The sequence below is a fragment of the Hyaloscypha bicolor genome (assembly GCF_002865645.1).
Source record: "Hyaloscypha bicolor E unplaced genomic scaffold K444scaffold_183, whole genome shotgun sequence".
NCBI lineage: Eukaryota > Fungi > Ascomycota > Leotiomycetes > Helotiales > Hyaloscyphaceae > Hyaloscypha > Hyaloscypha bicolor.
Window position 1 is genome coordinate 1,530,831 of NW_020194685.1, and position 23,824 is coordinate 1,554,654.

Below are 23,824 nucleotides of genomic sequence, written 5' to 3' on the forward strand. Positions count from 1 at the left end.
GCATTGAGCAAGGTATGCACAGGACTAGGTAATTCAAAGATTAGGGGGACTGAGAGTGTGCCGTCCACGTTTGCAGGTCTGGATATAGTGCCAAAGTAAGGATTCTGAGTTATGTGGGTGCCCGAACAAGCTGGACTCTGCTGAGGCGGAGGTTGTAGAAAAGAAATGCAATTTCTGGTTTCACTTCAACTGTTCTGTCTCTCTGATGCACTGTAAGTAAACTTCTTTTCAAGGTTCGAGCATTCTCCTGGTTTCAACAAGCACGACTCGTTCGCTGTAGTTGTGCTGAGGGGAAGCCACGCTGGTGCCTCCTTCGCGAGATCAACGTCCACAGCCCCGCCTCACTCATTCTCTTCCACCTTCTCATCATCACCTCCGAACCCCCGGGTTCGACGGTGTCTTGAGTTCCTCAATTCTGATTGTTCTCGACAGGATTTGAACAATCCAAGATGCCTCGACCGATGAGGAGGGCTCGTCGAAGCAAGAAGTCCGCGCCCGAAGGTCCTAAGTTCTCGCTCTTTCCCAAGCTACCGACAGAGATCCGAGCAATCATATGGAAGCTGACGCTCGAGCCTCGTGTTGTCGAACTGGCACGTTATCCTGATGCTGGATTCCGAGCCCTCGTCAGTAACCCCCCAGCACTTCAAGTGTCCCGCGATTCTCGCGCCGCAATCATCCAACTGTACCCACTCTGTTTCGGTACATATTGGTATCCTCCTACTACACGCTTTAACTACGCGCTGGATACCATATACCTGGACTATGGCATCCTCCACGAACTTGCGTTCTTCTTCGCCATTCTCAACCAATCCGAACTCTCCCAAATCCGTTATCTAGCCTTCGATATGTCATTATTCATCGACGAAGGTACATTTCCGTGGGAGACAACGGTACCTATCAAGAAACGCTATCGGGAGGACTCGAACGTGTTGTCAATGTACTGCCTAAGTTAGAACAATTGACTGAGGTGCATGATATGCGCGTGTGGGCAGAGCATTGTCTTTGGTTTCCGGAGAAGGATAGTCTCTATAGCAACGGAGGTCAGATTAAATTCTCCAAAGAGCTTCCTCTTCGTCTTCAGAACCGAGAGCTTCAGATCAATCCCGATCTTCCTGCTCCCTCGGAACATTTCAAAGCCTGGGGACTCAAGAGTCACAAAGTCGTATTTGGCTTGAGGAAGGAATGGACAGTGGGTCCTGGTGAGCCCGAAAATCCCAACTGGAGGACGGGGTTGCATCGTGAGAGTGGATTTTCCAACGGCGTTTATGGAGGAAGATTCGTCGACTTGACATAATGGTATCTTGTTCTTGAGTCAACGAAAACTGCCAGGTCCACCGAGAATCGGGTAAGTAAGCCTCGACCTACTTCTTTTCTTGTTTGTGTCTAACAGAATTGTAGTGCTATCTTGTTCAGGAGTCAGTTAACACTAGAAAAATTACCAACCTTTTGCTATCGCTCTTCCCTAGTTGCAATGTAAGCATATATTCTGTTCAAATCCCTACGAAGCCATTCAGCAAGCTTATCTTCTGTAAGCTGTCTTGTGTAACGGCATTTTACTCGATCTTGTTCACTAATCGCGAGCTCGCAATACCATACCAAAATGGAGCATGTGATAGCTTATACAACATATCGCATGCTAGTCCTCGGCGGAAAGGGAATTTGCAGGCCACCCTTGAGCATCCGCCCTAATTTAGCAGCATAAGCCTTGAGGGAGTCAGCTCTACCTGCCGCCGTGTTCATGGTTTCAGTCTAGAACAAATGCATGCCGCTCACTGATGAATAACCACTTTTCATTCGCATGTGAAGCGTAAGATCAGTGTAAGAAATTCGGTTCTATGATATATTACTCTTTTTATTATGCCGGCACTCAGGATGCAGTGCAAGCCCAGAACCCCAATTGCACATCCAAATTGATTCATCCAGACCAATTCTCTCTAACCCCTTACTCGCTAAACCCTGAACACCCATCCTTTTCCAACCCCACTACACCCTGTATTCCAAATCCAGGCAAAGGATCAAGCTCGAAAGAAGCCGCTACCTAGATAGCAAACTTACTCCTTGCTCTCAACTTGGCGCCATAGATCCACAGCACAAACATCCCAATAATACCGATTACACTCAATCCACCCAACACGCTAACACCTTTGCCAACCCCAAGATTGATGAACAGCGGTCTCCCAAACAGAATGGAACCACAAGCAAACGCAGACCTCAAGAAATCGTTACCTGCGAACAGTGAAGCGGCGTATTGAGGATATGAAAGCGGGACGTAGACGAAGATACATTGCATGACGACGAAGACAGAGGCTCCGTAGATCGTGATACCGATGGTGGGCGCGATCCAATGGATATCCGGTCTCGCAGTCCACCCAAACATGAATAACCCAATGGTTGGACCGAAACAAGCGAAGAGCGCTGGCACGAGTCTCGACTCCTGGGCTCGCAGACCGTGCTTCATGATATCTGGGATCAGGAAGTAATGAAGATATGCGCAGTAAACCGCAATACCAATAAGACAGGCGACCAAGATACAAGTGAACACAACACCGATCATACCGAGTGAGAAGCCGTAGTACACAGGATAAACTAAAGGGAAAACCTCAAAAAAACTATAATATATCCCATAAATGATCGCAGTGTAGACGTTCACGAACGCGATTGCTGGGTCCTTGATCGTGATTTCGATCGGCTTGACGATTGCGTCGATGACAATCGCGCCGGGCTTCATATTCTTCTGGTCAATCTCAGACTGAGACTTGAGTCTGTTGTCGCCTGTGAGTTTTCGTAGGCGAGCGGCACGACGGAGAAGGATGTTGGGTGTTGATGTCTCGGGGAGGAGCAGGAACATGATTAGGAAGACGGGCCCGGCTGCCCAGAGGATCTCCCATAGTGACCATCTCCAACCCTTCGCGGTGACGGCAAAACCTGACAGCAATGGCCCAAGAGCTGGACCGCAGTAGGCTGCTGATACCCAGGCGACAAGTGCGTATGGCAGGTACAGGAGAGAGTACATGTCTTGCATTGTTGCGGCGCCGATGGCGAGACAGGGGGAGCCGAAGAAGCCTTGCAGGAAGCGTAGGACAAGGAGCCCTGCGAAGTTGTTTACCATGGCGGTTGGCAGGGAGAGGATGGTGAAAAGTGCCATTGTTGCTGCGTAGACGGGGGAACGGCCGATGATGGGGATTTCGGAGAGAGGTGCCCAGAGGAGGGGGCCCATTCCGTAGGCCAGGACGTAGAGGGAGAGTGGTAAAGAGGCGTCGACGGGCTTCAAGTTCCACTTTGCCATTACGCCAAGCTCGCTGGAGGTGTAGATTGCCGATCCGGTGTAGACTACGAAGGTGTACATGCAGATGATCAGAGAGACGACGAAACGCTTGCCATTGCTCCAGTTTTGGGGGTTGGCTGGGTCGTCGGTTGTGTACCAATCGACCAGGACCACTCCGTCTGCTGTCTTGATTGGCACGATTGGCTTTGTTTGTGTCCGTTCAATGGCGAGTTCTGCTTCGAGTTCGAGACGATCCTCGGTGTAAGGCACTGTTGACAAACGGCTTTTGGTTCGGCTGATGTTTAAAGCCACCGGGTCTTCGTAAGGTCCTGGTTGTTGTGTCTCAGCCTTCTCTAAGTCCTCACTGACAGTGTTGGTCTCATCGGCGGTAGCTGACTCGTTGGATCCGTCACTCGATCGCCGAGTCTTCTCCCGCGTTACTGTTCGTGATACCGGTGGTGATGATCGTGGAGCTTGCCCTTTCTCCTGGGAGGTAGTAGAATTTAGAACAGCGTTGTATGTCGCTGGTAATTCGAAACCTTCCATCTCTTCTGGATATTTCAAGAGTCTGTTCCTCGTGGCCCATCTAATAATTTGGCCCAACGGGGCTTCTCGAATAATCTCCGCCATGGTATCGTGTGTACAGAGAGCTTGTGGGATAGGCGCAGAGGGGTATCGTTGAGCAAAAGGAAGTATCGAAAGGCTGAGCTCAAATCAAGGCGGAAGCTTCAAGGGCGTAGCACAAGAACGCACACAAGAGCAGATGGATCGAATGAAGAATGAAGAACAACTTACTGGGACACCAGACAGCATATATACTTCATTGATAGACAACTATTGCCCGTCTGACATGGGAGCTGTGATCTGGTAGCTTGGACCCTGGACCTGACAAACGCACGTAGGCACTTAATTCCGTTTCTAATCAATTTCGATGGCTTTCACTCGTTGTCCACCTGGCACAGCGCACTGACCATTACTAACACAGGCCGTGTCCGTACTTGAAGGCCAAAGAAAGCCGACCTCTCATGCGGAGTAGGGAGGTGGTTGGGGACAGCTAAAAGCCTATCTGCGGACGAAAGCACGGTGGCGCTCGCCAAGTGCCTGTTAAAATCCGATGAAATTGGGAGGACAAAGCAAGTTGCTGATTAATTCCGTGCGACAACCATGATGTACAGTAAGCTGTGACGTATGAGAGGCTCTTGCAGGGCAGCTTTTGGCACCACCAGCTGCGATCGCATTCGTGATTCGCTGCACCATGAACAGAAAGACTCACCGTTTCGCATGTCCAAGTCGTGATTACTGAGCCTCGTTGTGCTTTGAAACGCTTGGGACAATGGCGGGATCGAATCGGATGTACATTGGCCCACCGCCGGCTTTCGGTCGAACTTGGAATCACGAGAAGTGACCCTGCAATCTCGTAATTACCCACTTGGCTACTTCTTTCAGTGGAGTTCTGAGGTGAGTTGTTGAAAAATGGCATTTAGAAATCACGACGTTGACTCGCTTCAGCGATGTAGACAAAATTTCCGAATCTGGGCATTGGTACACGTGCACGTGAGAACCTTACTTGACATTTTAACGAGATAGCATAGTGGATTCATGTTAAATTTTTTTTACGAGAAGCCTTTCCCAACTTGGGGTTGCTGTATCACTATCCCTTGAGAAGGAGAGCATTGTAACTAATCACGAGAGATCACGTGGTGCAGATATATCCAGGTTTCAAACACAAGTTTCTAACCTGCGACTCAGAGATTCTAAATACATACTCTGTATATGTGCATTATACCACCAGCTCACACCCCGGCATGCTTCACAGGAAAGAAAGCCTCGTCCAACACCTTCCCATCCTTCATCACCACCTTCTCGGCTGGCAACATGACAAACAGCATCCGGCACCATTTATCCGACTTATTGAGCCAAGAATGAATCGTCCCCATCTGCACCATCATTTCTCCCTCCTTGATAGTCTTCTCTACCCCATCATCTAGTCTCGCAACGATCTCACCCTTCAAAACGACCATGTAATCCACGGTCACGGTTCTGTGGAATGGACTCTCGGCACCTGGCGGCATATCTGAAGTGCCAAAATATGACCCTTTTGGCCCTGGGCGAGGGATGGTGGTTGTGATGAGTGAGGGAAGTTCGCCCGTGTTGGAGGCAGGTTCGGAATCGGTTGTGAAGAGGGTTGTGAATTGACCTGAATTAAGACCAAAGGGACCGAACAAAGGCGCCTCCGTATCTCGAGAGAAGACCGACTTCCCTTCTTCATTGTGGGAGGCAATGACGATGCGAGGAGGTGGAAGTGGAGCCATGTTGATTGATTGAATTTGTTTAAGAGGTTGAAGAGGTTGAAGCTGCTTTGAGAATGAGGCTGGTTGATTGAAGGTAGAGTATTGAGTGCTGAATGAACCCAATGTGGGAGATCACTTTGATACTTATATCCAGTTTATCCAAGGCCCAATCTCCACGATCTTTTGCATCAACTTGGAGCCGGACCGGACTTACACTGGGGATAGCATCATCGAGAGCCGGATTGAGGCACAGCTCGTGACTGCTTCACGGCTGGCAATCACGCTTACAACGTATTTGCATTAATCCGGATCCCGCATCCCACAAGTTGCCGAGCCGAGCTTGATCAGAAGCGTCGAAGAAACCCGGGGAGGCCAATCACAAGCGCTCGCTGATTTCTACCCCTGAATTGCCGAACCGGCTTAAATCCGACCGGTCGACCTTTCTTCTCACGACTTCATCTAACTCGCACACTATCAGCCTCCGAAGTAAGCGGGCCCGATTCAATACTGGTTTGAGTCTCCTTATACCTTCTTGGATCTCGTTTATCCCAATTACCCTCAACTGGAACGGTAGCCTTTCCACCAATGAATTCGCTTGCTCTACTCCCGGCACCCATTTTTGAACTTCTAATCGTCAGATGATATGGTTTTGACAATAACAAGCCTCCCCTGTGCAGCCAACTCTCATCAAGGCGATATCTTCCGGAAGGAATGACACAATCAATTCCTTCTCAACCTCAGATGAAGAACTACCCCTAGCATCCACCCCGTGTGTCCATTTCTGAAATACCTCCGCAGACGCAAGAACAAACCATCCGAGGGATAAAGAACCCGCTATATTCGTCCTCCTTATATAGGAATTGATCGGGGGCCTTCTCCTAGCTACAACCCAACTTCTTCTCGGATATGGGGTTCTATGTGACAGAAGGGGCTTTTGTGGTGTAGAGTACGCGTTTGCGTGAGTATGAAAATGGCAGTGCTTCGTATTCATGAAAGCCCATGGATTGCGCTTGGAAGCCATCAAGGGAAAAAAAGGAAACTTGTAAAAGAAGAAATGAAACATGCCGAGTGTGAAAATGGCTCATGGAAGTGTGTTTCCATCTCCCCAATGATTCGAATTGTCCCAACCGAGAGCGTACCATGATGGCGCTATGGAGCGAGTATTTGGAGAGATTGTGTGCAGAAGCTCTTTTATGTTGATATGTTGTGAGATAGATCCGGGAAGTGCAAGCACTAAACACTGCGATGTCACATCTCGTCATCTGCCATCGCATTCATGACCGCGATCCGCTCGTTAGGTGGAAGTGCAAGCACTGCAGCCTCGACCTCAGCATCATGAAAGAAGTCATTAGCGTGGACCTCGTTCAGTGCTCTCGTCAAGGCAGCAGGTGGTGCGATCTGAGAGGGTGTTGAGTTTGGGAGCCGCAGCAGGTGCGTTGACCGTGCTCTCATCGACGAGATATTTGTAGATATTCTTCTCTTCGTAAGGAGCGCCATCGAAACTACCAGCTTTGTTACAGCCTCCATGATTATTAAGAGCTGTACTACATGCTCGCCGCCAGTCTCATAAATTCGACGCACCATTACCTCGCGAGTACCGAAGAAAGCGAAGAAGTCTAGATGAAACCTTAATATTTGCTTGTTTCCCCAATACACTTGGTCATTTTCGATATCGAAACCTTTGTCAAGGTCATTCGTAGAGTCTACTTAGTCCTAAGCCCGTTCTACTATGTAGCATCTAGCCAACACAGAGATTGCGGAATTAATGTCACCTTTGTAGTCGTCTAGTCTCTCGCAGAGACACCGTAGAGCGTTCTGAAGCCTGAGGGATCCAAGCTTGTTATCAAGATACCAACGATCAACAGTCCACTCACCATTATCAAGACTAAAGCCGTAAAGCCATTTGACAAAGCATGGTATGATTCCGTTGAAGTTGCTATCGGTAAGACGGCTCTCGAAGACTTCAACGGGCTCGCCTAAAGCTTCGTCGGCAGTAAATACACGTCGCGTGGCGCTTTGAGAACAGAAATATCTCTCAGGCGTGAGGAAAGAGCACATGCCAAAGTTGGGGAAACAGTAATGGCTCGGTGTAAAGTGGATTCATCCCTATCTCCCTTGGTAACACATCGGGTCTGAATCATGTTTGATTCCACCAGTCTATGCCAATCATTAGCATCCATAACATCATTGGAAGTGAATTACATGTTTTGCCAGAAGGTCCGAGTGAAGACTCGTAGCAAGGCTATGTAGAGCCATTTTGAATGTGACTGAATAAGCGTGCTTATTGACGCCGTTGCCAAAAAGAAAGATGGTTGTTGAGACTTCGAAGATGAGCAAGAGTGTCTTTGAAGACAAGGATGAAAGTTGAAAGCTGAAAGATCACTCTCATGTCCGGCGGAGGCTGAAGGAAGGATGATCTGTCGAACGCCAAAGCACAATGTACGAGGGAAGGGTGGAAGATTGTGTCGAACTTGGATTCGGAGATCCTCGAAAGATGACAATGGGAAGGACCGCTCAACTTGTTGTTAGCTCAAGATGTAGGCTGTTGACAAAGTTGAGACGGAAGGAAGCCGGCCATGACCTTGGCAAACCTTCTATCACGTGCTAATGCCCAAGGTTCAAAGCCCGATTCTCCTTCAAAAGACCCTCGAGATTGGCGAACAGGAACGACCCTTCCAAAGTTGATGAGAGTGGAAGGCGGCCGCCGTTGATGGAGCAAGATGGAAGGAAGCCAAACTCCAAGTGTTGGATATTCTGAGACGTAGCACAGCAGTGGAAGTGAGACCAAAACCTGCTCGATACGTTCGGTATCGGCAATGGTGATGTTGATTTCAAGGGTTCTCCGGAAAAGGTGTAGAGTCGAAGAGGCAAAAGCTTGAAGCAGCGAGGTCGAAATCGATTGGAATGGAAGCTTCGAGGTCCTCGTGATGTTTGAAAATCAGCTTTCAAGTCAACGGTAATCTTAAAGCCACAAAAGCTTCCAATAGACTTGGGGCATCGTAAATAAGTCGGCTGGTCAGTCTCTGCTTCCAGAACAAAAAACTATGGCAGTGCAAAACGGCAGGTAAGTTGGACTCAAATACATACCACAAGCAAAAGTAGAGCCTAGCTCCATACTTCCTATACCATTCCATTTATTTCATTTACCAAATACAGACACAAACAATACGCAAGCAGCCAAAGAAAAGCTGCGGAAACCACTGATCTCCCCTAACTACGAGTACACACCCTCCACCCCTCACCACATATCTCACATCCTCACGCGTATAACCGGAAGAAAAACCAGACCAGACCAGAACGCTATGATTGTATGATGCATCATCAAAGGGAACACCACTCATTCTCTCTCAGTCCATACTACGTATTCTACTTCTCCTCCATATATTGCTCTTCTGTGCCATATCTGCCGTGCTTCAACACAAGCAGGCCACCCCATCCCATTCTCTGATAATTTTCGAGACCGGTTGTAGAGGGAATTTAAGAAGCCTTCTTCTGAGCCGGCGCACCACCGACATACCTCCCAACATCAGTAGCATCGTGGAATGACCGCGCACCCGTCTTGATACCACCCCATACATTTCTAGCTGCAGGAGGCGTAGACTCAGCACCAACGAGACTGTCGATTCTAGCCTCAAGCTGTCTGAATTGTCCTTGAACGAAAGCAGATTGAGCGTATCGTGAACGGAGGAAGGCCGTGTAGATTGCGATCAGGATCCAGGAGCCTTTGGCGAACATGATTGCGGAGAGGAAGAGGCGGCCCCACAGGAGGATTTCGAGGACGGCAACAAGACCCATGGAGGCGTCATAGTATTCCTTGACGAACTTGCCGATGGTCTCAGCGAGTGCGTTGGGCTTGTATTGCGGCTTGGCGGAGGGAGACGCGCCGGCAACTGGCGCCTGGGCAACGGGAGGTTGGATGGTGGGGATCAGGTTTGTGCGCGTGTAGGTAGCGACGTGGAAGATGGAGTAGATACCGAAGGGGAGCATGGCAAGAGGGTACTGAGGGGAGAAGAGCCAGACGAGGGCCATAGCTGTGAGAGTGTTAGCTACAGCTTATGCCAGACAAGCAAGATGAGTAGACTGACCCAAGTATTGAACATTTTCATCAGCGGCAAGAGCAAGAACACCTCCTTGAGCCTTGCTACCAGCTCTTGAACGAGCACGGAACGCCTTGTAGACCACAATTCCGTATGTCACCGCTGCGGAGATAAAGGCAGTACGGTAGGAGAACTGGGCCCATCGCGAGTAGTAGTTGAGTGTGATATACGACAAGGAATATCGGAAGATGCAAAACAGGAGCGACAAGTGTCTGTCAGCAGTCATTAGCAATGCTGCATGAACCCTTCATAACATGATACGCGGTAAGGAACTAGAAGCTCAACCCCGAAGCCGGGATGAGCTCAAAGCACACATTGCCAAAGCTCCACATTGTAGATCGAGGACGAGGAGGGAGAAGCACATACCCGACAAACCAAGCGACTAGAAAGAGCATTAGTATAAGCATCCACCACAGTCCTCAGACGGGTACTCACATTGTAGAGTCTGCGCAAGCTGCAGGAGTCTTTGCTGAAGCGGCTGGTTGGCCGAAGGGAGAGGCGCCATTGTTGATGCTGCTAAACTCGAGGTCTGCTAGCGAGAGAGGATAATCGATTGTCTATCGCAGTCGCTTCGCGGTCTGGTCTTCTTTTGCGTTATGGAAAGGTGTCGTGTGGAAAAGAAAGTTGGCGTGGTGAGCTCTGCAGGAAAATCAGAAGGCTGGCCAACAACGTCACAAGCGACCCAAGCTGACTGCTGGTAGCGGCGTGGGATTCATACTCACAAATTTTTGCAAGCACGTTTGCGGATTTGAGGATTCAGTATGAGGAAGGGAAATTCGAAATTCAATCGAAGACAGCGCAAATGTTCAATTATTCTAGTGTAGTGCTCAGCCGTCTGCCTTGATTCGGCGTTGAAAAGCCACATTGCGTTTTTGACTTCTCGTTTTAGTTTCCTTTCAAGGGAACATCGTCATCGCGGGTGGCTGGCGTCCATTCCGAGGGACCATCACATGCGAGAGGCAGCTCCACCCTGCAGGGATTCTGAAATCGAGCTGCAGAACAAAATCAAGTTCCGTCTGGACAAGGCTGTCAATATTTCGACGACGGCAGACAGGTGGAGTGTTGGCGGGCTGATTGAAAGCAAGGAGGGGGCAGAAATGGAGGGGATCAATAGATAAAGTAGAATCGAGCCCCAGGAATGAAGCTGTAAGTATAGGTTACGATAGGAGAGAATTTGATTGAATCAAAGTACTTCATTGCTTCGTTGTGGTATCATCCTGACTTAAAGCCCATAACTCCAGTATGCTCATGCATATATGCATTCCTCAGCGCCTGGAAAAAGCAGAAATGTCCGCCAACACCTCGTATGCACCGTAACACACATTCCTGCTTTTTGAGTAAGAAAGAAAATATGTGCACTCTGTTCAGGCCGTTTAGAGACGTCTGCCACGCTTGCTTGGGTGATATCTATCCTCTCTGCTTCCAGGCCCGCCTGGGCGGTGATGATTTTGAGGAGCGCGCTCTGGCTGGATAGGCTCCTCGACCTCGACCTCGTATTCTTCGTACTCAATTCGGTGGTACTCGTTGACGACTGCACGCTCCTTCCTGGCTTGGTCCGGATCGAGCATGAATCGAGCAGTGCCATCTTGTCCAGGGCGAGGGCCAGGGCGACGCGAATCAGAAGATCTAGGACTCAGAGTGGCAGGAGATGCACCATTGGCACGGACATCAGAAGGGCTGGCAGGGGTAATCGGGGTCTTGGGAGTCTTGACGTTCGTCTTGAAGCCGTTGGTCTTCTGGTGCTCAACTTGGTGTGTGTATCTGCTCAGACCCGGAGTTTGCTCAACCTCCTGATTGAACTTTATCCGGATTTGAATGAACAACTCGATATTGTACTTTGGACCAACTTCCGACGTTTTTTGAAAATGGGTGTAGAGGTCGAGAAGGTCGAGTACGGTTTCAACAACCTCAGCTCTGCTAGTGGACCACTTTTCATAATCCTTGATGAGACTCTTCATGATATCTTGATCATCTGCACTTTCGGTAACCAAGGTAGCAAGTTCAGTGCACGCGAAGGCCATAGTAGTAGTAACCTGCTTGAGAGGAGCGAAGGTTTTGTGCAGATCGATCATCATATCATAAGCCATTGTACTGACTTCTGTGCTGAATCCAGATGACTTGAGGAGCTTGACGAGGGTTTCGTGTGGGTGAAAGGATCGGAAGTCAAAACCTGAAGCTTCAAGGACGAGGCGCTCCAATCCAATGATAGCCTTAGATTGGCCCTCAAAGGTCTACACAGCACTTAGCTACATTCTTCACCGATATGTGGTAAACTCACAATATCATCCGGACTGAGATGATCGGCACCAGGAACTTTGATGTTATGAGCAGCGCACAAAATATCCTTTGACTTCTTCAATGTATCCTCGATCTTGCAAGCAGTGAGTAGAGCAGCAGCCGAGGCGTCTTGAAATTGGTATTCAGTATCTTTGTGGGTGAGACGAAATTTATGGTAGTGTATAGTTGCGACGGTGAAGGTGCTAACAGGTCTATCAAAAGATCAGCACAAAACTTTGACATGGCTGGGACAAAACATACAGTGACAAAGCCTTTCTAACATCATTGATCCATTGAACACCATGTAGTCTGAAGTTGTCCTCGCGAGTTGGATTGTTGCCAATAGCTATCATGTGGGTCTGGATCTGCTGTTGGAATACAAACCGCTTGGCGACATAGATGAAGGATGGAGTAGGGCCAACAAGACTTGCGGGACCATTGCTCGTGTTTAGAGGCTCGTTGGCTTGCCCAGAGGCTGGTTGAGACTGAGCTGGAGCCATCATTCCCCGTCTGAACCCCAGATGAAGCCAGAAATTTCTTTGTCGGTGCGAGGTTTAGGAGTGTAGGTCTCAGGGTTATCCCCTTCTCGTTCCAGGTCCGCGATTTTGCGTTGGTAGTATGCTCTGAGCTTCTGGTGATAGGCTCTCACCCTCTCTTCCTGAGCTTTCTTGATGTAAAAAGGTTCGAGGGGGTCCTTCTGGGCTCTCTCTTGTTCGTACTCTCGTCTCAGTCTTGCCCTCTTTTCCTGGAAACGCTGGTTCTTCTCTTCTTTTTCTTCTTCTTCTTGTGGTTGGGAGATGACAATTTTGGACGACTCTACATCCATCGTGCAATGCAAGGTTGGCGGCGGCGCCGGTGGTTACTTTCGCCGACAAGCCAATGAGCGCTCGATTGAGATTTGAGATCCCATGTCGTATCGATAAGCTTTTGTTTTAGCTCCACACCTTAGTGCCAAAATCACGTGATCCAAGCAACCCCAAGTTTCATCCCTGCCAGCCTTGTCCATTTCCATCAGCACAACTCACCAATACGATATCTCCTTATCATCATCGTCCGGAAAAGTCCCCGCTATCATCTGATTGTCACCCTTTTCCCAAGATACTTCGCCACGATGGCCAAACTCACCACAGTTCTCTCCATCCTCGCAACGTTACCCCTCATCAGCTCCTCGATTCTCCCAATAAAACATAAACAACTTCCCCTCTCAGACGACGATGACAACGACACACCTCTCCCTCTGATAATATGGCACGGCCTGGGTGATAACTACGCAGCAGACGGCCTCGCAGAGATCGCTTCACTCGCAGAGGATGTAAATCCGGGAACTCTAACCTACATAATCCGCATCGATGACGACGCTTCAGCAGACCGCTCTGCCACATTCTTTGGCAACCTAACCCTTCAAATCGAGAAAGTCTGCGCCGACCTAACAGCCCATCCAATCTTATCAACAGCACCAGCAGTTGATGCTTTGGGATTCTCTCAAGGCGGACAATTTCTCAGAGGGTATATTGAAAGGTGCAACTTCCCACCGGTTCGAAGCCTTGTAACATTCGGAAGTCAGCACAACGGTATCTCAGAATTCCAGAAATGTGGCAGTACCGACTTCCTCTGCCGCGGAGCTCAAGGCCTTCTGCGGTCCAGCACTTGGTCTGCTTTCGTCCAATCGCGCTTGGTTCCTGCACAGTACTTCCGCGATCCAAATCAATACGAACAATATCTTGAGTTTTCGAACTTCTTAGCAGATATCAACAATGAACGAGAAGTCAAGAATCAAACTTACAAGGAAAACTTGGAGAAGCTGGAGAGGTTCGTGATGTATGTGTTCGAGGACGATGAGACGGTTATACCGAAGGAGACCAGCTGGTTTGCAGAGGTCAACGGTACGGATGTGACGCTGTTGAGGGATAGGGCGATTTATAAAGAAGACTGGCTTGGGTTGAAGACGCTGGATAAGAAGGGTGCGTTGAAGTTTGAGATGACGGCGGGAGGACATATGAGTTTGAGTGACAACTTGTTGAAGAAGGTCTTTTCAGACAACTACGGACCATACGGTAGGAAACTTGGGGGAAGTGAGCAAAGCAAGGAGGACTTGTAGGATATGATTATGTTGTACGCCACTTGGAGTTATGAGAACAACGGAATCGATTATTTTTGCTCTTTTGTCATGAAGCTTCATACCTCTTGTATTTAAAGTATTTCACATTCAGATTCTAGAGTAGTCATTTGCATGCTCATCCAGGATGTACAATAACACTACGATTTTGAAAGTAGCACCTCAGTAACCACGAACCATTTTACCAGTCCATACTCCTTAGACGCCAAGCAACATATCTCATAAACCAAGTACTTCACACCGCAATCTCCTTCGGCTTTTTGCTCTTTTTCGAAGCCTTGGGAATGAAGCTGTCGGCATCTTCATCCACCATCGCCTCCAACTTCTGCAATCGTAGCTTCTCCTTTCTAGCCTTGATCTCTTCATCCAACTTATCATCGTTGCTCTCCAACAATTTCTGCTTTTTGCCCTTCTCGCCCTCGACTTCCCCGTTCACAAGCGCTCTTCCTTTCCTCTTCTTGCTGACCTTCGCCTCCTCAATCGTTTTCACCTCCTCCTCTCCTAGCACATCTCCCTCATCAACCCACATCTCACTTGCCAACCAAATGGGCAGCGCTGCCGTCTCTGCACCCTTTACATGAAACGCTTTAACCCCTCTCCACTTCTTCGGCACAAACTTCTCCACAAGTACCTCAACCACAGCCTCAATATTCTCCGCCAGCTTCTCCGCACTCCAGTTCGAATATCCTACTCTAATCGAGGTCTGCGTAGACGGCGAAAGGTGTACGTAAGTGCACTGAATTGCCTTCTCAATCGCAGCAGCAATAGTTTTCGGCTGGGCTGCTCCTCTGGTCTCCCCCTTTTCCCCCTCCGTTCTAGTAATCCTCTTCCCCTCCGCATTAGCAAGTGCGGGTTGAATAGAAACAGGAATCGGTCGCTTTATAGTATTTCCATAGAACGTCTTTCCCAGTAACTGCGGTAACCGAGTCACGATCCTGTCATCAGCAAGGAAGATATCATGTTCCGCATACAGCTTGCGCTGTGCCTCATACTGCGTCCATTTATTCTGAATCTTTTTGACTCCGACGACCTTGCTGATTCTTTTCGAGAGAGCGGCAGGGAAGGCGGGGGAGGCGACGAGGTCTTTGTAAATTCGTTGCGGGTCGGCGGTTATGAGGCAGATTGTGGTGTTGGCTGAGGAGTTGAGCGGGTGTGGGAGAGGGATCTTGGAGGGCTTGAGGCGTTTTTGATCGACGATGTGCTTTTTGGTTGTGAGGACGAGCCAGATTGGTGGAGAGGTTGAGTCTTCGTCTCCTTCGGAGTCGTCGTCGTCCTTGATTAGACTCTTTTTCCCGGTCGCCTTTGTTTTTTCTTTCTCGGAAGATTTGATGTGCTTTAGAAGAGCTTGCGAGGCTTTGAGGGTCTGCAAAATTGTGAGTATTACAGCTTGATTTGTGTGAGTGCACATACCTGCTCGTGGTTGAGCTGATAAGGCGAACCATTCTCCACCCTCACAGTCAACGCAGTTGAAGTCGGTGACATGATGGCAATTTTAGGATTGAGAAACCCAATTACGCAATCATAAATCTAAGGAGGATTTTGAGTACGACGTTGTTACATGGATTGCAATCGCAGTTGGTCTTCTCGATTGTCCCGCAAAATAGTTTTCGATATCGAGATTTTTTGGGAGGTCGGCAACCTTTCCACAAAGTTCCGACATTGCGCCTTACCCGTTTTAGTTCTAGCATTTCAAAGGTCTAGATGTCACGACAAGGCTGGCTCACAAATTCAAACTTCACTCTCTACTTTTTAATATGAGGCTAGAAAATGGAATCGATTGGCTTTCCTAATTAAATTGGACTTCCTGAACAATGAACTAACACGTAATGCGTAAGTCCAAAGCCGAGAACACGGTTATGCTTCACTTTCTGTCACACCGCTTTCACTTACATGTAGAATGCAGGATCTTACTAATTTCTGCGGAAGAGGTCCCATTTTACGGAAAGAACTAGATAGTTCCTGCTTGCTGAGTGGGCCAGTGAAAATCAATGAGCCGAGGACTGAACAATCCGCTGCTGTACGAGACCCGATTTGTCTCATCGGCGCGTAGGATCCTGTATGCTTCACGTCTCTAGCGTGCGCAGCGCGATGAGGAGGCTGGGATAAAGGCCGAGGGTCAGCGGCCGAGGCACGCGACTGAGCAATCAAAACGCAATTGATGCTGACTTGGGATTTGAAGAATACACGGGCTATACTTTGCCAACACGTCGAAAGTCAGATTTCATAAGAAGGTTTTAATGTGAAATTCTCTCAGTTGTCAAAAGGTTCTTCTTTGATATGCACGTCATATCCTTGTACCTTCGGGCAGAAAAGGCTCCCGTAGAAAGTTGACATGGGATGAGAACTACCAAGAAGTTCTACAGAAACTGAGGAATTAAAATTTTTATGGAAGAAATTTGAAAATAGTAAAGAGAAATAGATAAAGTTCTGATTTTTCTGCATAATTAATGCCCAGAAAATGCAAAGGAGTCTCATGAACATGCACGACTGGTCGGACATTTCATATCCCAAGCGAATCTTGAACGCGCTAGTCTTCGTCTCTCGCGTTCCTAGCAAGAGACCCAATCTTCCTGATCTGCCAAAAGTCGACCGTGTTCGTGACCTTCAAAAGTCAACTTCCTCCCACTTTTCTTCGTCACGCCCGTACTTCTTCGTGATTTCTGCTTTTCATAATTCCTTCTACGGCAGACAATTCCTCCAATATCAACCGTGGTGTCAGTCGCGTCCAGGCGCGGTCTGATATCACGTTGAAAAGTCTTCCTCTGCTACACAAAACCTTTGGTAGATGTCTGCCATGATGGACTCCACTCCAAGCAAGATCAATGCCCAGCCAAGTCTTCCATCGACTGCAGGTGTAAAGCGTCCAGCACCGACTCTGCTGCCCGCGTTCGAGCCACACTCGTCCTCCCCAGGTTTTCCCCGGCCACAGAAGAGACAAGCTCGATCTTCCCCGTCCGAACGCGAAAATGCTTACCAAAAGTACCCCACACCAATCCCGACCTCTACGACAGGTATTCTCTCCTCTTCACCGCCGCAAATCACTACGAGACCTGGGTTGCAAAGAACTCAATCCTCGGTCTCAGAGCGCGCTCCTCTCTCAGCCGTACCCTCAATTATCCTTCCCGAGAATGGTGAAATACTTCGCATGGGTAGATCGAGCAATTCTTCACACTACCAATTATCTGCCAACCGTCTTATATCTCGTGTTCATGTCGAAGCTCGGTATATTGCCGCGACTGTTCCTCTCGAACCCAACAAGGTGGAGATTAAGTGCAAAGGCTGGAATGGCGTGAAGCTGCATAGTCAAGGTCGGACATGGGAGTTGGCGAAGGAGGACACGTTCACATCGGAGACTGAATTTGCTGAGGTTATGTTGGATGTGCAAGATGCTCGGGTCTTGATCAAATGGCCGTCCAGAGATCGGAAGGATTCGGTTGGAGAGCAGACAGATTCTTCTTGGGACGATGAAAACTCGCCAAGTCGTCGTATAGCTGCTGTTATCAGTGCTCGTAAGCAAGTGATGGAGTCAAGCCCGTTGCGTCGCCATTCAACTCGCATTACGTCTCCAGTCTCCCCAACTCCGGCAGGGCCCGGAAAGTCTGTGGCTGATCTGACCAAACTCTTCTCTGATGATGCAGAGCCTGCTGTTGTCAAGGTGTATGAGGATGCACCATCTCCAGAGGGTAATGAAAATGAAATCGCTGTAGGGGAGTCGATGGTTTCGACACAAGCGGCGACATCGTTCCCTGCGCCTGTCGAGAGTCAGTCCAGTGATCTTAGCGAGGCAGAGGAGGATCCGGATGAAGAGAACGACCCCATTGTCCATTCTTTCGGCCCGTTCGGTGCTAACATCTCCTCCCGCATGGCTTCGTTCACCCACGGTGGCTCACCAGAGGTTCCCCGTGCACAATACGAACATGCTGCTTCTCCCAACCGTAGAGCTAGCTCCGAGTCCACAAGTCAGGCCGACCCTGTCCCGATTGTCAATCATGTCGTCAATCAGCTTGCCTTCTCACGCCTCTCGTCCACACCTCTTTCAGTCATCATGAACCATCTCCCGGCAGATCTCAAAGGTGGCAGTCCTACAGTGCAAGAAAACAAAGGAATGACGAATGACGAGTTGAGAAAGTTACTAAACGCTACCGCTTGTATTGGCGAGATTCATCGTGAGGGAAAGGACGCAGCAGGCAAACCACTTGAGAGTGAGTTCTACTACGTGCCGGAAAAGGATGATGACGCGGAGCGAAGAGCTGCTGTCGTTGATGGACTCCGAAAGCCGAGTCTCCGAAACTGCAGAAAGCAACACAAGGTACGTAACCCAAAAATACCATATCATTAGCATTTGCCATACTAACCTGATATCAGCAATACTACTGGAAGAAACCCAAAACCCCATAATGAGCACAACGCCTGATGCCGCAACTGCTTTACGGTAGCCCCTTGTATACGGCCTTGATACCACACCACACATTCTGTTGTCCATACTCAGTCATACCCATTGCATAGCGAGGCGTATGATGTTTAGTTTCCTTTCCTTTCGCGCCTGGTGGATTCGTTGTCATCGCGTTCAAGCTTGAAGCTTGATGAAGCTCAAATAGCTTGGGGATGGCGTTGTTTAGTAGTGAACAGGATAGGATCTGAAAAAGAACTCTCTGCCATCAACTAGATCCCCCTCTCTTCTGCTCTCGTGCCTTCTCGAATTATTACTTTGTGTGCAATACCAAGAAGAAATTCGATGTGCTGCATTTATCACCCCCTTGCAAAATAAATACCCCACCAAAGCTTCCCCGCAGTTAAGCGGACCCCTGAAATCTGAGTCCGGTCACCTTGGGCGTCCAACAAAGCACTTGCCCCTCGCCTCCCTGACATAGAAAATCAGATGTCAATCCACGATCATCCCATTCTACGCAACTATCATGTGAAATCTCCTTGCTCATCCTCTCAACCAATTTTATCAGCACGAATTGAATCACGTTCCAGAGGGTACTTTTAGTCAATCCCGTGTGACGGTGTCAGGCTCGCAACGCGATCCAGCGCCCTGTAAAAGAGGGGTATTGCGGCTCCTGGAAAGCACATAAGGAAAGCCGACCCTGAATTGGAAGGTTGCGTTTGGCATAGAAGCACAGGACTTGATTCAGATTATCAAGGTAAGGCTGATTAACTTTCAACTTTCCGTTAAGTTTATCAGATTGAACATGGCGTGATGTTGTAGTATTGAAGTAGTTCACCGACTTCCACTTACAGCGATCACAGAACAACAACAAACCTCAAGAACTTTTCTGTACTAGACAAGAGCGATGGCAACAGAAACAGTCAAACAGACAGCCGCTGGCTCACCGAATGCTCCTTCAACCACAAAAGCAGGCGTCCCGTTCCATCCTACCTCTACCAACTACGCCGATGCCCAAGCGCACGCAAACACCGCAGAACAGATCCATATCCCAGATGGCAGAAGAAACAGCCAAGGCGAGATCCTTCCAAGCCCGACCGAGAGCTGGAAACCGAAGATGAACAGGGTGCAGAGCTGGAATCAGGAAGACTTGAAGCGGAAGGCCTACCAGGTAGAGATGGGTGAGTGCGAGAAGGGACAAGGCACGGGGTTCACGGAGGGTGGACCGGGTACGAGACGTATTTGAAGGGAAGGGGTTGACTGATCTCGAATGGGGACTACGAAGCGATGATGCCGATGAGGGAAATCCCACCGAAAATGAAAACACATGATGGCAGTGGCATTTATGCTTGGTTTCGGCGTTAGGTGGACTGGTTGGTGATTTGGATATGGCGTAAGAGCATACACGGCATCACGAACCAAAATTGCACGACTGGTTATGAGACTAATGATTCATCTCATTGTGCAAGCGGTTTGGGAGCTCAGAGTCTGCAATAGTACATATTGAGCATGATTCTCTTCTCATTCTGCTTGGATTTCTCTCTATTTGACCTCATCTTTCCCGTAGGCTCTTTATCAATGCTAGAACTCCATCCCAAGCCTATGTTCCAGTGTCCCGTGTCCTTCTAGTACAATGTCGATCCCTCTCTCATTGATACTATCCAACACTTGAGATAAATGATCTCCCCACATCACCAACAGTCATCATTCGTAAATAGTCAGGAACTCCAAGTCTTCGCTGCTTCCATTTGAGAGCATTTTTAGACTCGTCTGTTCTCAGAACCTCTTGAATTTGAGAACAGCGAATGGCAGCAACAAGCATAATACTAAACATGGAATGACTTACTAAATCAGTCTGCAAAACGTTCAAGAAAAAGATGGAAGCGAAGAAGTGACCGCTGCTGTTGACGAAAGGGTTAGCATGTGCTTGGACTTTCACGTTCACTACCTTTACACTTCTTGACTTCGACTTCGAATAAAGGTATACGGGAATAGGGCTCTCCCCGAAAGATAGTCGCACCTGCGCTTGCTTGTACTTTCCTGAGAGTGGAGGTAGCGTCAGCAGCAACCTCTTTGAACTGGGTACACAAGTAAGTCTTATTTATTATCGGAAAATATCGTTGTTTAGGTAAGTTCTATCGAGTAGAGGGAGGCCGTGAGACTTGGATGTATTGTGATCTTGAGGCAATGTGATTCAATTTTGAGATAGCTACAGGAGTGATAAATGTATTGCGCATACATATGAGGGCTGGGGAAGCTTCAATAAGCGTGAGAGACGGTGAATCGGGCCAATTGGTGTTTTTGAAACAAATACAATGCTTCGAGCATGACGCCGAGATGGCAGATCACGACGTACGTCTTATGTATCTTCGCATATAAGCTCAAAAGTATGCCTCGTCTGGACTGGACGTTGAAACGATATTAGAAGAAAGGAGTTCACAAGAATGAATGGTCGATCTTGGGCCTCTCCATGTCCCCGATTGGCGGAATGTTTTCCTACTTTAACTCCTGCACTGGGTTACTCCAGGGGACCGAGCGTAACTTTTAGGGTCTACAGGGCTTCACCGATTGATAAGCGAATTTGGACGACGGTATTTTCTATCTACCGCCAAAAATTGTCCCATTTTGCTGCAATTAATATGAAAATTCATGGTTTTTAATATCTGAGGTCTATTCAAAGTATAATTATTTGCATATTAATTCGACTAATTTGAATACTAATTTTAACGATATTATGGTAGTGAAGTAGCTTGATATGCCACTCCCGCCGGCCCCCGACGAGCTAACCGAAGGTAGTAAGCTAATTTCTTTGAGAGTAAAGAGCTTCCAAGGCAAAGAAAGGCGTAAGAGATTAGTAAACTTTTAATAGCTTAATTCCGGTAGTAATATTAATCTTTTAAGTATTATATATATTATATAAAAGCCGGTTTTTGGGGGGGTTATATATGGCTTTGTTTTTTGGTTGCATATTCGGTTTTATATTAGCTATCCTAAAAGGAGCCTAGTTTGCGTGATTTAATGCCTGAGGATTACCGCCGCACGTATTTTTGGCCCTAGTGCAATCGCTTCCGGTGGAATCGCGCAATTACGCTCGGTCCCCTGGAGTAACCCAGTGTAGGAGGTAACGACAATCCATCCAGTTCCCCCTCTCTTCTCTTCTTTCCTCTCCATATGTTCAATGTCACACAAAATACTGTGGATCTACGGTCGGACCATGAAGTTCGTGTTGGTCATCTCCACACCATCCGTCTATCCAGCCACCTCATTCGTCTCCTTCATCACAGCTTGCACCTTGCTCCGAGCATCATGCTCGGAAGACAACTGATCACCGCTGCTGTGATCCTCCATCTTCCAGTCGTCAGCTTGTTTCAAACAAAATTGTTCCGATGTCCAGACACCAGATGGAAAATTGTGGGCTGCATAATGGTTTCTCGTTCAGCTCAGGGGTGAGCTCCACAATTGTGTTTGAAACGCTGGTAGAGAAGGGGTCACCACGCGCAGATATGTTGGACCTGGAATTTTCTGAGCATCTTCAAACAACTACCAACGTCCTATCTAATCTTTATCATACATCCGCTAAGATCACCATGCCTGGCGGCAAGGAAACCATGTTTCTTCAGCATGCCACTGCCTGGGAGGAGTGGCAGCCGAACTTGACTCGATGTCGCACGGTTTCCCGCCTCATTTTCTTGACTCAACCCAACTGTGAGTTGCGGGCTAGACCCAGGCCCCAAAGAAAAACTGTACTGGTGGGCCAGAGGAAGAACCTATTTCGGGAGCAGATAGTTAGAGTGGGCATGTCCTCCTTGGTACTGGTGCTCATCTTATACGTTGCATATAAGAGTGTTGGAAAAGCTCGGGAAGTTTCTCGTCGTCAACATCTCCATTCTTTTCACTGCTTGAATATCCTCTTCATAGATTGAAGCCGGCCGATATACTTACCAAGCCCGAACTCATCACCATCACGCTGCGCGCAGATTTTCGAAGCTACTTTCTAACATGTCTTTCTCTACCATCACCGCCCTTACTGGAGCAATTGCTCTTGTATCACAAGTCGCTGCTCACGGCACGGTCACTGGAATCGTCGCAGATGGTGTCTAGCATGTCACCATTATCCTGGATTGAACCCGAAGGCTAACCGTTCTCGCAGCTACGAGGGCTACCATGCAAGCTTCCAATATTTGCAAACCCAGCCAGTAGTCGTAGGCTGGTCGATCCCCAAGGATCTGAACAACGGTTTCATTGCCCCAGATGCTTACACCACCTCCGATATCATCTGTCATCTGGGTGCCACAAATGCTCAAACATCAGCGACAGTTGCAGCAGGCGGACAAGTTGAGCTTCAGTGGACAGCTTGGCCGAGCTCTCATCATGGCCCAGTCATTGGTAGGTATTCTACTTCATGTAGACCTTGTGTGTTCTCACTAACTTACTTAGACTACCTCGCCAACTGCAATGGAGACTGCAAGACCGTTGACAAGTCTACACTGGAGTTCTTCAAGATTGATGGAGTGGGGCTCATCGATGATACAACAATTCCTGGCACCTGGGCGTCAGATACCCTGATTGCGAACAACAATTCCTGGACTGTCACGATTCCTTCCGATATTGCTCCGGGCAACTACGTTCTCCGCCACGAGATCATCGCCCTGCACTCAGCCGGCACCGTTGATGGAGCCCAGAACTATCCACAGTGCGTGAACCTGGAAGTTACTGGCTCTGGAACAGCAACACCATCTGGAGTTTTGGGCACGGCACTTTACGTTGAGACCGACCCAGGAATCGAGATCAACATCTACACCTCTTTGTCGACCTATGTCGTTCCTGGCCCAACTCTGTACAGCGGCGCTATCAGTGCAAGTCAAACGGGCGGAGAGGCAATCACTGGTGTCGCTTCCATCACCACAGGAGGTGCCTCAGCCGCTTCCAGCGCACCCAACAAGGTCACCTCTTCACCTACTGCTCAAATCACCTATGTTGCTTCTGTAGCCTCTGCCTCAGGTGGACTGGTAGGCATTCAGTCCTCAGGCGCACCATACTTGAACAGCACCCGCACCAAGAAGTCCGCTTGCAAATCCAAATCCTCCAAGACGGCTGCCACGGCAGTCACCATACCGGAGGTCGTAGCAGTTCCTACATCATCTGGGCTCCCCTTTGCTACGCCCGTCACTATCCCTACCTCCTATTCCGCAGACTCAACCAGCACCTCCAGCGCCGCAGTCACTGCGCCAGCAGGAACCACACTCTCCGATCTTCTCTCCTGGATCTCCTCCTTCTACAACAAGTTCAAGGGAGCCTCCTACGACGGCAACACCGTCGCCCGTCGTCACGCACGAGATGTTGCGCGTGCCGAGATGGAGAAGTTTGACCGCGCTGGTGGCTTCGCGG

General features: G+C 48.7%; 12 protein-coding genes across 12 annotated transcripts; 5 read left to right on the forward strand and 7 right to left on the reverse strand.

Annotated features, from left to right (window-relative positions):
* Nucleotides 1-449: 449 nt before the first annotated feature.
* K444DRAFT_670125 (uncharacterized protein) lies at nucleotides 450-1,411 on the forward strand (the record flags this gene model as incomplete). The annotated part of the gene is made up of 3 exons (XM_024887587.1): nucleotides 450-867; nucleotides 954-1,345; nucleotides 1,399-1,411. 2 exons carry the CDS (start codon nucleotides 450-452, stop codon nucleotides 1,292-1,294), a joined length of 759 nt encoding a protein of 252 aa, XP_024727297.1. The 3' UTR covers nucleotides 1,295-1,345; nucleotides 1,399-1,411.
* A 410-nt stretch (nucleotides 1,412-1,821) lies between these two features.
* On the reverse strand, nucleotides 1,822-4,060 carry K444DRAFT_621772 (multidrug transporter). Its single transcript, XM_024881971.1, has one exon. It carries the CDS (start codon nucleotides 3,893-3,895, stop codon nucleotides 2,039-2,041), a length of 1,857 nt encoding a protein of 618 aa, XP_024727298.1. The 5' UTR covers nucleotides 3,896-4,060; the 3' UTR covers nucleotides 1,822-2,038.
* A 998-nt stretch (nucleotides 4,061-5,058) lies between these two features.
* Nucleotides 5,059-5,577, reverse strand: K444DRAFT_547458 (cupin 2 domain-containing protein; the record flags this gene model as incomplete). The annotated part of the gene is made up of 1 exon (XM_024876307.1): nucleotides 5,059-5,577. One exon carries the CDS (start codon nucleotides 5,575-5,577, stop codon nucleotides 5,059-5,061), a length of 519 nt encoding a protein of 172 aa, XP_024727299.1.
* Nucleotides 5,578-5,883: 306 nt separating this feature from the next.
* Nucleotides 5,884-6,711, reverse strand: K444DRAFT_267657 (uncharacterized protein). Its single transcript, XM_024871455.1, has one exon. It carries the CDS (start codon nucleotides 6,617-6,619, stop codon nucleotides 6,191-6,193), a length of 429 nt encoding a protein of 142 aa, XP_024727300.1. The 5' UTR covers nucleotides 6,620-6,711; the 3' UTR covers nucleotides 5,884-6,190.
* On the reverse strand, nucleotides 6,711-7,614 carry K444DRAFT_710194 (uncharacterized protein; the record flags this gene model as incomplete). Its single annotated transcript, XM_024888216.1, has 2 exons — nucleotides 6,711-7,235; nucleotides 7,431-7,614. 2 exons carry the CDS (start codon nucleotides 7,612-7,614, stop codon nucleotides 6,805-6,807), a joined length of 615 nt encoding a protein of 204 aa, XP_024727301.1. The 3' UTR covers nucleotides 6,711-6,804.
* Nucleotides 7,615-9,033: 1,419 nt separating this feature from the next.
* On the reverse strand, nucleotides 9,034-10,158 carry K444DRAFT_546723 (uncharacterized protein; the record flags this gene model as incomplete). The annotated part of the gene is made up of 4 exons (XM_024876250.1): nucleotides 9,034-9,587; nucleotides 9,642-9,865; nucleotides 10,020-10,035; nucleotides 10,089-10,158. The coding sequence occupies 4 exons, from the start codon at nucleotides 10,156-10,158 to the stop codon at nucleotides 9,034-9,036; spliced, it is 864 nt and encodes a 287-aa protein (XP_024727302.1).
* A 418-nt stretch (nucleotides 10,159-10,576) lies between these two features.
* K444DRAFT_603653 (cyclin-like protein) lies at nucleotides 10,577-12,775 on the reverse strand. Its single transcript, XM_024878781.1, has 3 exons — nucleotides 12,192-12,775; nucleotides 11,932-12,142; nucleotides 10,577-11,884 (listed from the first exon to the last, which is right to left on the reverse strand). Exons 1-3 carry the CDS (start codon nucleotides 12,431-12,433, stop codon nucleotides 11,027-11,029), a joined length of 1,311 nt encoding a protein of 436 aa, XP_024727303.1. The 5' UTR covers nucleotides 12,434-12,775; the 3' UTR covers nucleotides 10,577-11,026.
* A 266-nt stretch (nucleotides 12,776-13,041) lies between these two features.
* On the forward strand, nucleotides 13,042-14,028 carry K444DRAFT_546795 (alpha/beta-hydrolase; the record flags this gene model as incomplete). The annotated part of the gene is made up of 1 exon (XM_024876256.1): nucleotides 13,042-14,028. One exon carries the CDS (start codon nucleotides 13,042-13,044, stop codon nucleotides 14,026-14,028), a length of 987 nt encoding a protein of 328 aa, XP_024727304.1.
* Nucleotides 14,029-14,281: 253 nt separating this feature from the next.
* On the reverse strand, nucleotides 14,282-15,528 carry K444DRAFT_637770 (ribosomal protein L1; the record flags this gene model as incomplete). Its single annotated transcript, XM_024884168.1, has 2 exons — nucleotides 14,282-15,409; nucleotides 15,457-15,528. 2 exons carry the CDS (start codon nucleotides 15,526-15,528, stop codon nucleotides 14,282-14,284), a joined length of 1,200 nt encoding a protein of 399 aa, XP_024727305.1.
* A 1,100-nt stretch (nucleotides 15,529-16,628) lies between these two features.
* Nucleotides 16,629-18,704, forward strand: K444DRAFT_621783 (uncharacterized protein). Its single transcript, XM_024881972.1, has 2 exons — nucleotides 16,629-18,355; nucleotides 18,412-18,704. The coding sequence occupies exons 1-2, from the start codon at nucleotides 16,844-16,846 to the stop codon at nucleotides 18,442-18,444; spliced, it is 1,545 nt and encodes a 514-aa protein (XP_024727306.1). The 5' UTR covers nucleotides 16,629-16,843; the 3' UTR covers nucleotides 18,445-18,704.
* A 204-nt stretch (nucleotides 18,705-18,908) lies between these two features.
* Nucleotides 18,909-20,035, forward strand: K444DRAFT_603660 (uncharacterized protein). Its single transcript, XM_024878782.1, has 2 exons — nucleotides 18,909-19,193; nucleotides 19,300-20,035. The coding sequence occupies exon 2, from the start codon at nucleotides 19,344-19,346 to the stop codon at nucleotides 19,680-19,682; it is 339 nt and encodes a 112-aa protein (XP_024727307.1). The 5' UTR covers nucleotides 18,909-19,193; nucleotides 19,300-19,343; the 3' UTR covers nucleotides 19,683-20,035.
* A 2,400-nt stretch (nucleotides 20,036-22,435) lies between these two features.
* Nucleotides 22,436-23,304, forward strand: K444DRAFT_547166 (lytic polysaccharide monooxygenase; the record flags this gene model as incomplete). The annotated part of the gene is made up of 3 exons (XM_024876286.1): nucleotides 22,436-22,531; nucleotides 22,570-22,822; nucleotides 22,874-23,304. Coding segments are annotated over 3 exons (780 nt in total), but the record flags the coding sequence as incomplete, so codon positions are not given.
* Between the last annotated feature and the right edge of the window lie 520 nt (nucleotides 23,305-23,824).

What these genes read in the sequence shown, in the direction of transcription:
- K444DRAFT_603653 (XM_024878781.1), bottom strand. Translation starts at nt 12,433, where the DNA reads ATGATGGCTCCAGCTCAGTCTCAACCAGCCTCTGGGCAAGCCAACGAG. An exon ending in GTTAGAAAGGCTTTGTCACT is followed by an intron (nt 12,143 to 12,191) that starts GTATGTTTTGTC and finishes ATCTTTTGATAG; the next exon opens with ACCTGTTAGCACCTTCACCG. An exon ending in ATCTCAGTCCGGATGATATT is followed by an intron (nt 11,885 to 11,931) that starts GTGAGTTTACCA and finishes AGTGCTGTGTAG; the next exon opens with ACCTTTGAGGGCCAATCTAA.
- K444DRAFT_267657 (XM_024871455.1), bottom strand. Translation starts at nt 6,619, where the DNA reads ATGTTTCATTTCTTCTTTTACAAGTTTCCTTTTTTTCCCTTGATGGCT.
- K444DRAFT_621783 (XM_024881972.1), top strand. Translation starts at nt 16,844, where the DNA reads ATGGACTCCACTCCAAGCAAGATCAATGCCCAGCCAAGTCTTCCATCG. An exon ending in ACTGCAGAAAGCAACACAAG is followed by an intron (nt 18,356 to 18,411) that starts GTACGTAACCCA and finishes ACCTGATATCAG; the next exon opens with CAATACTACTGGAAGAAACC.
- K444DRAFT_603660 (XM_024878782.1), top strand. Translation starts at nt 19,344, where the DNA reads ATGGCAACAGAAACAGTCAAACAGACAGCCGCTGGCTCACCGAATGCT.
- K444DRAFT_621772 (XM_024881971.1), bottom strand. Translation starts at nt 3,895, where the DNA reads ATGGCGGAGATTATTCGAGAAGCCCCGTTGGGCCAAATTATTAGATGG.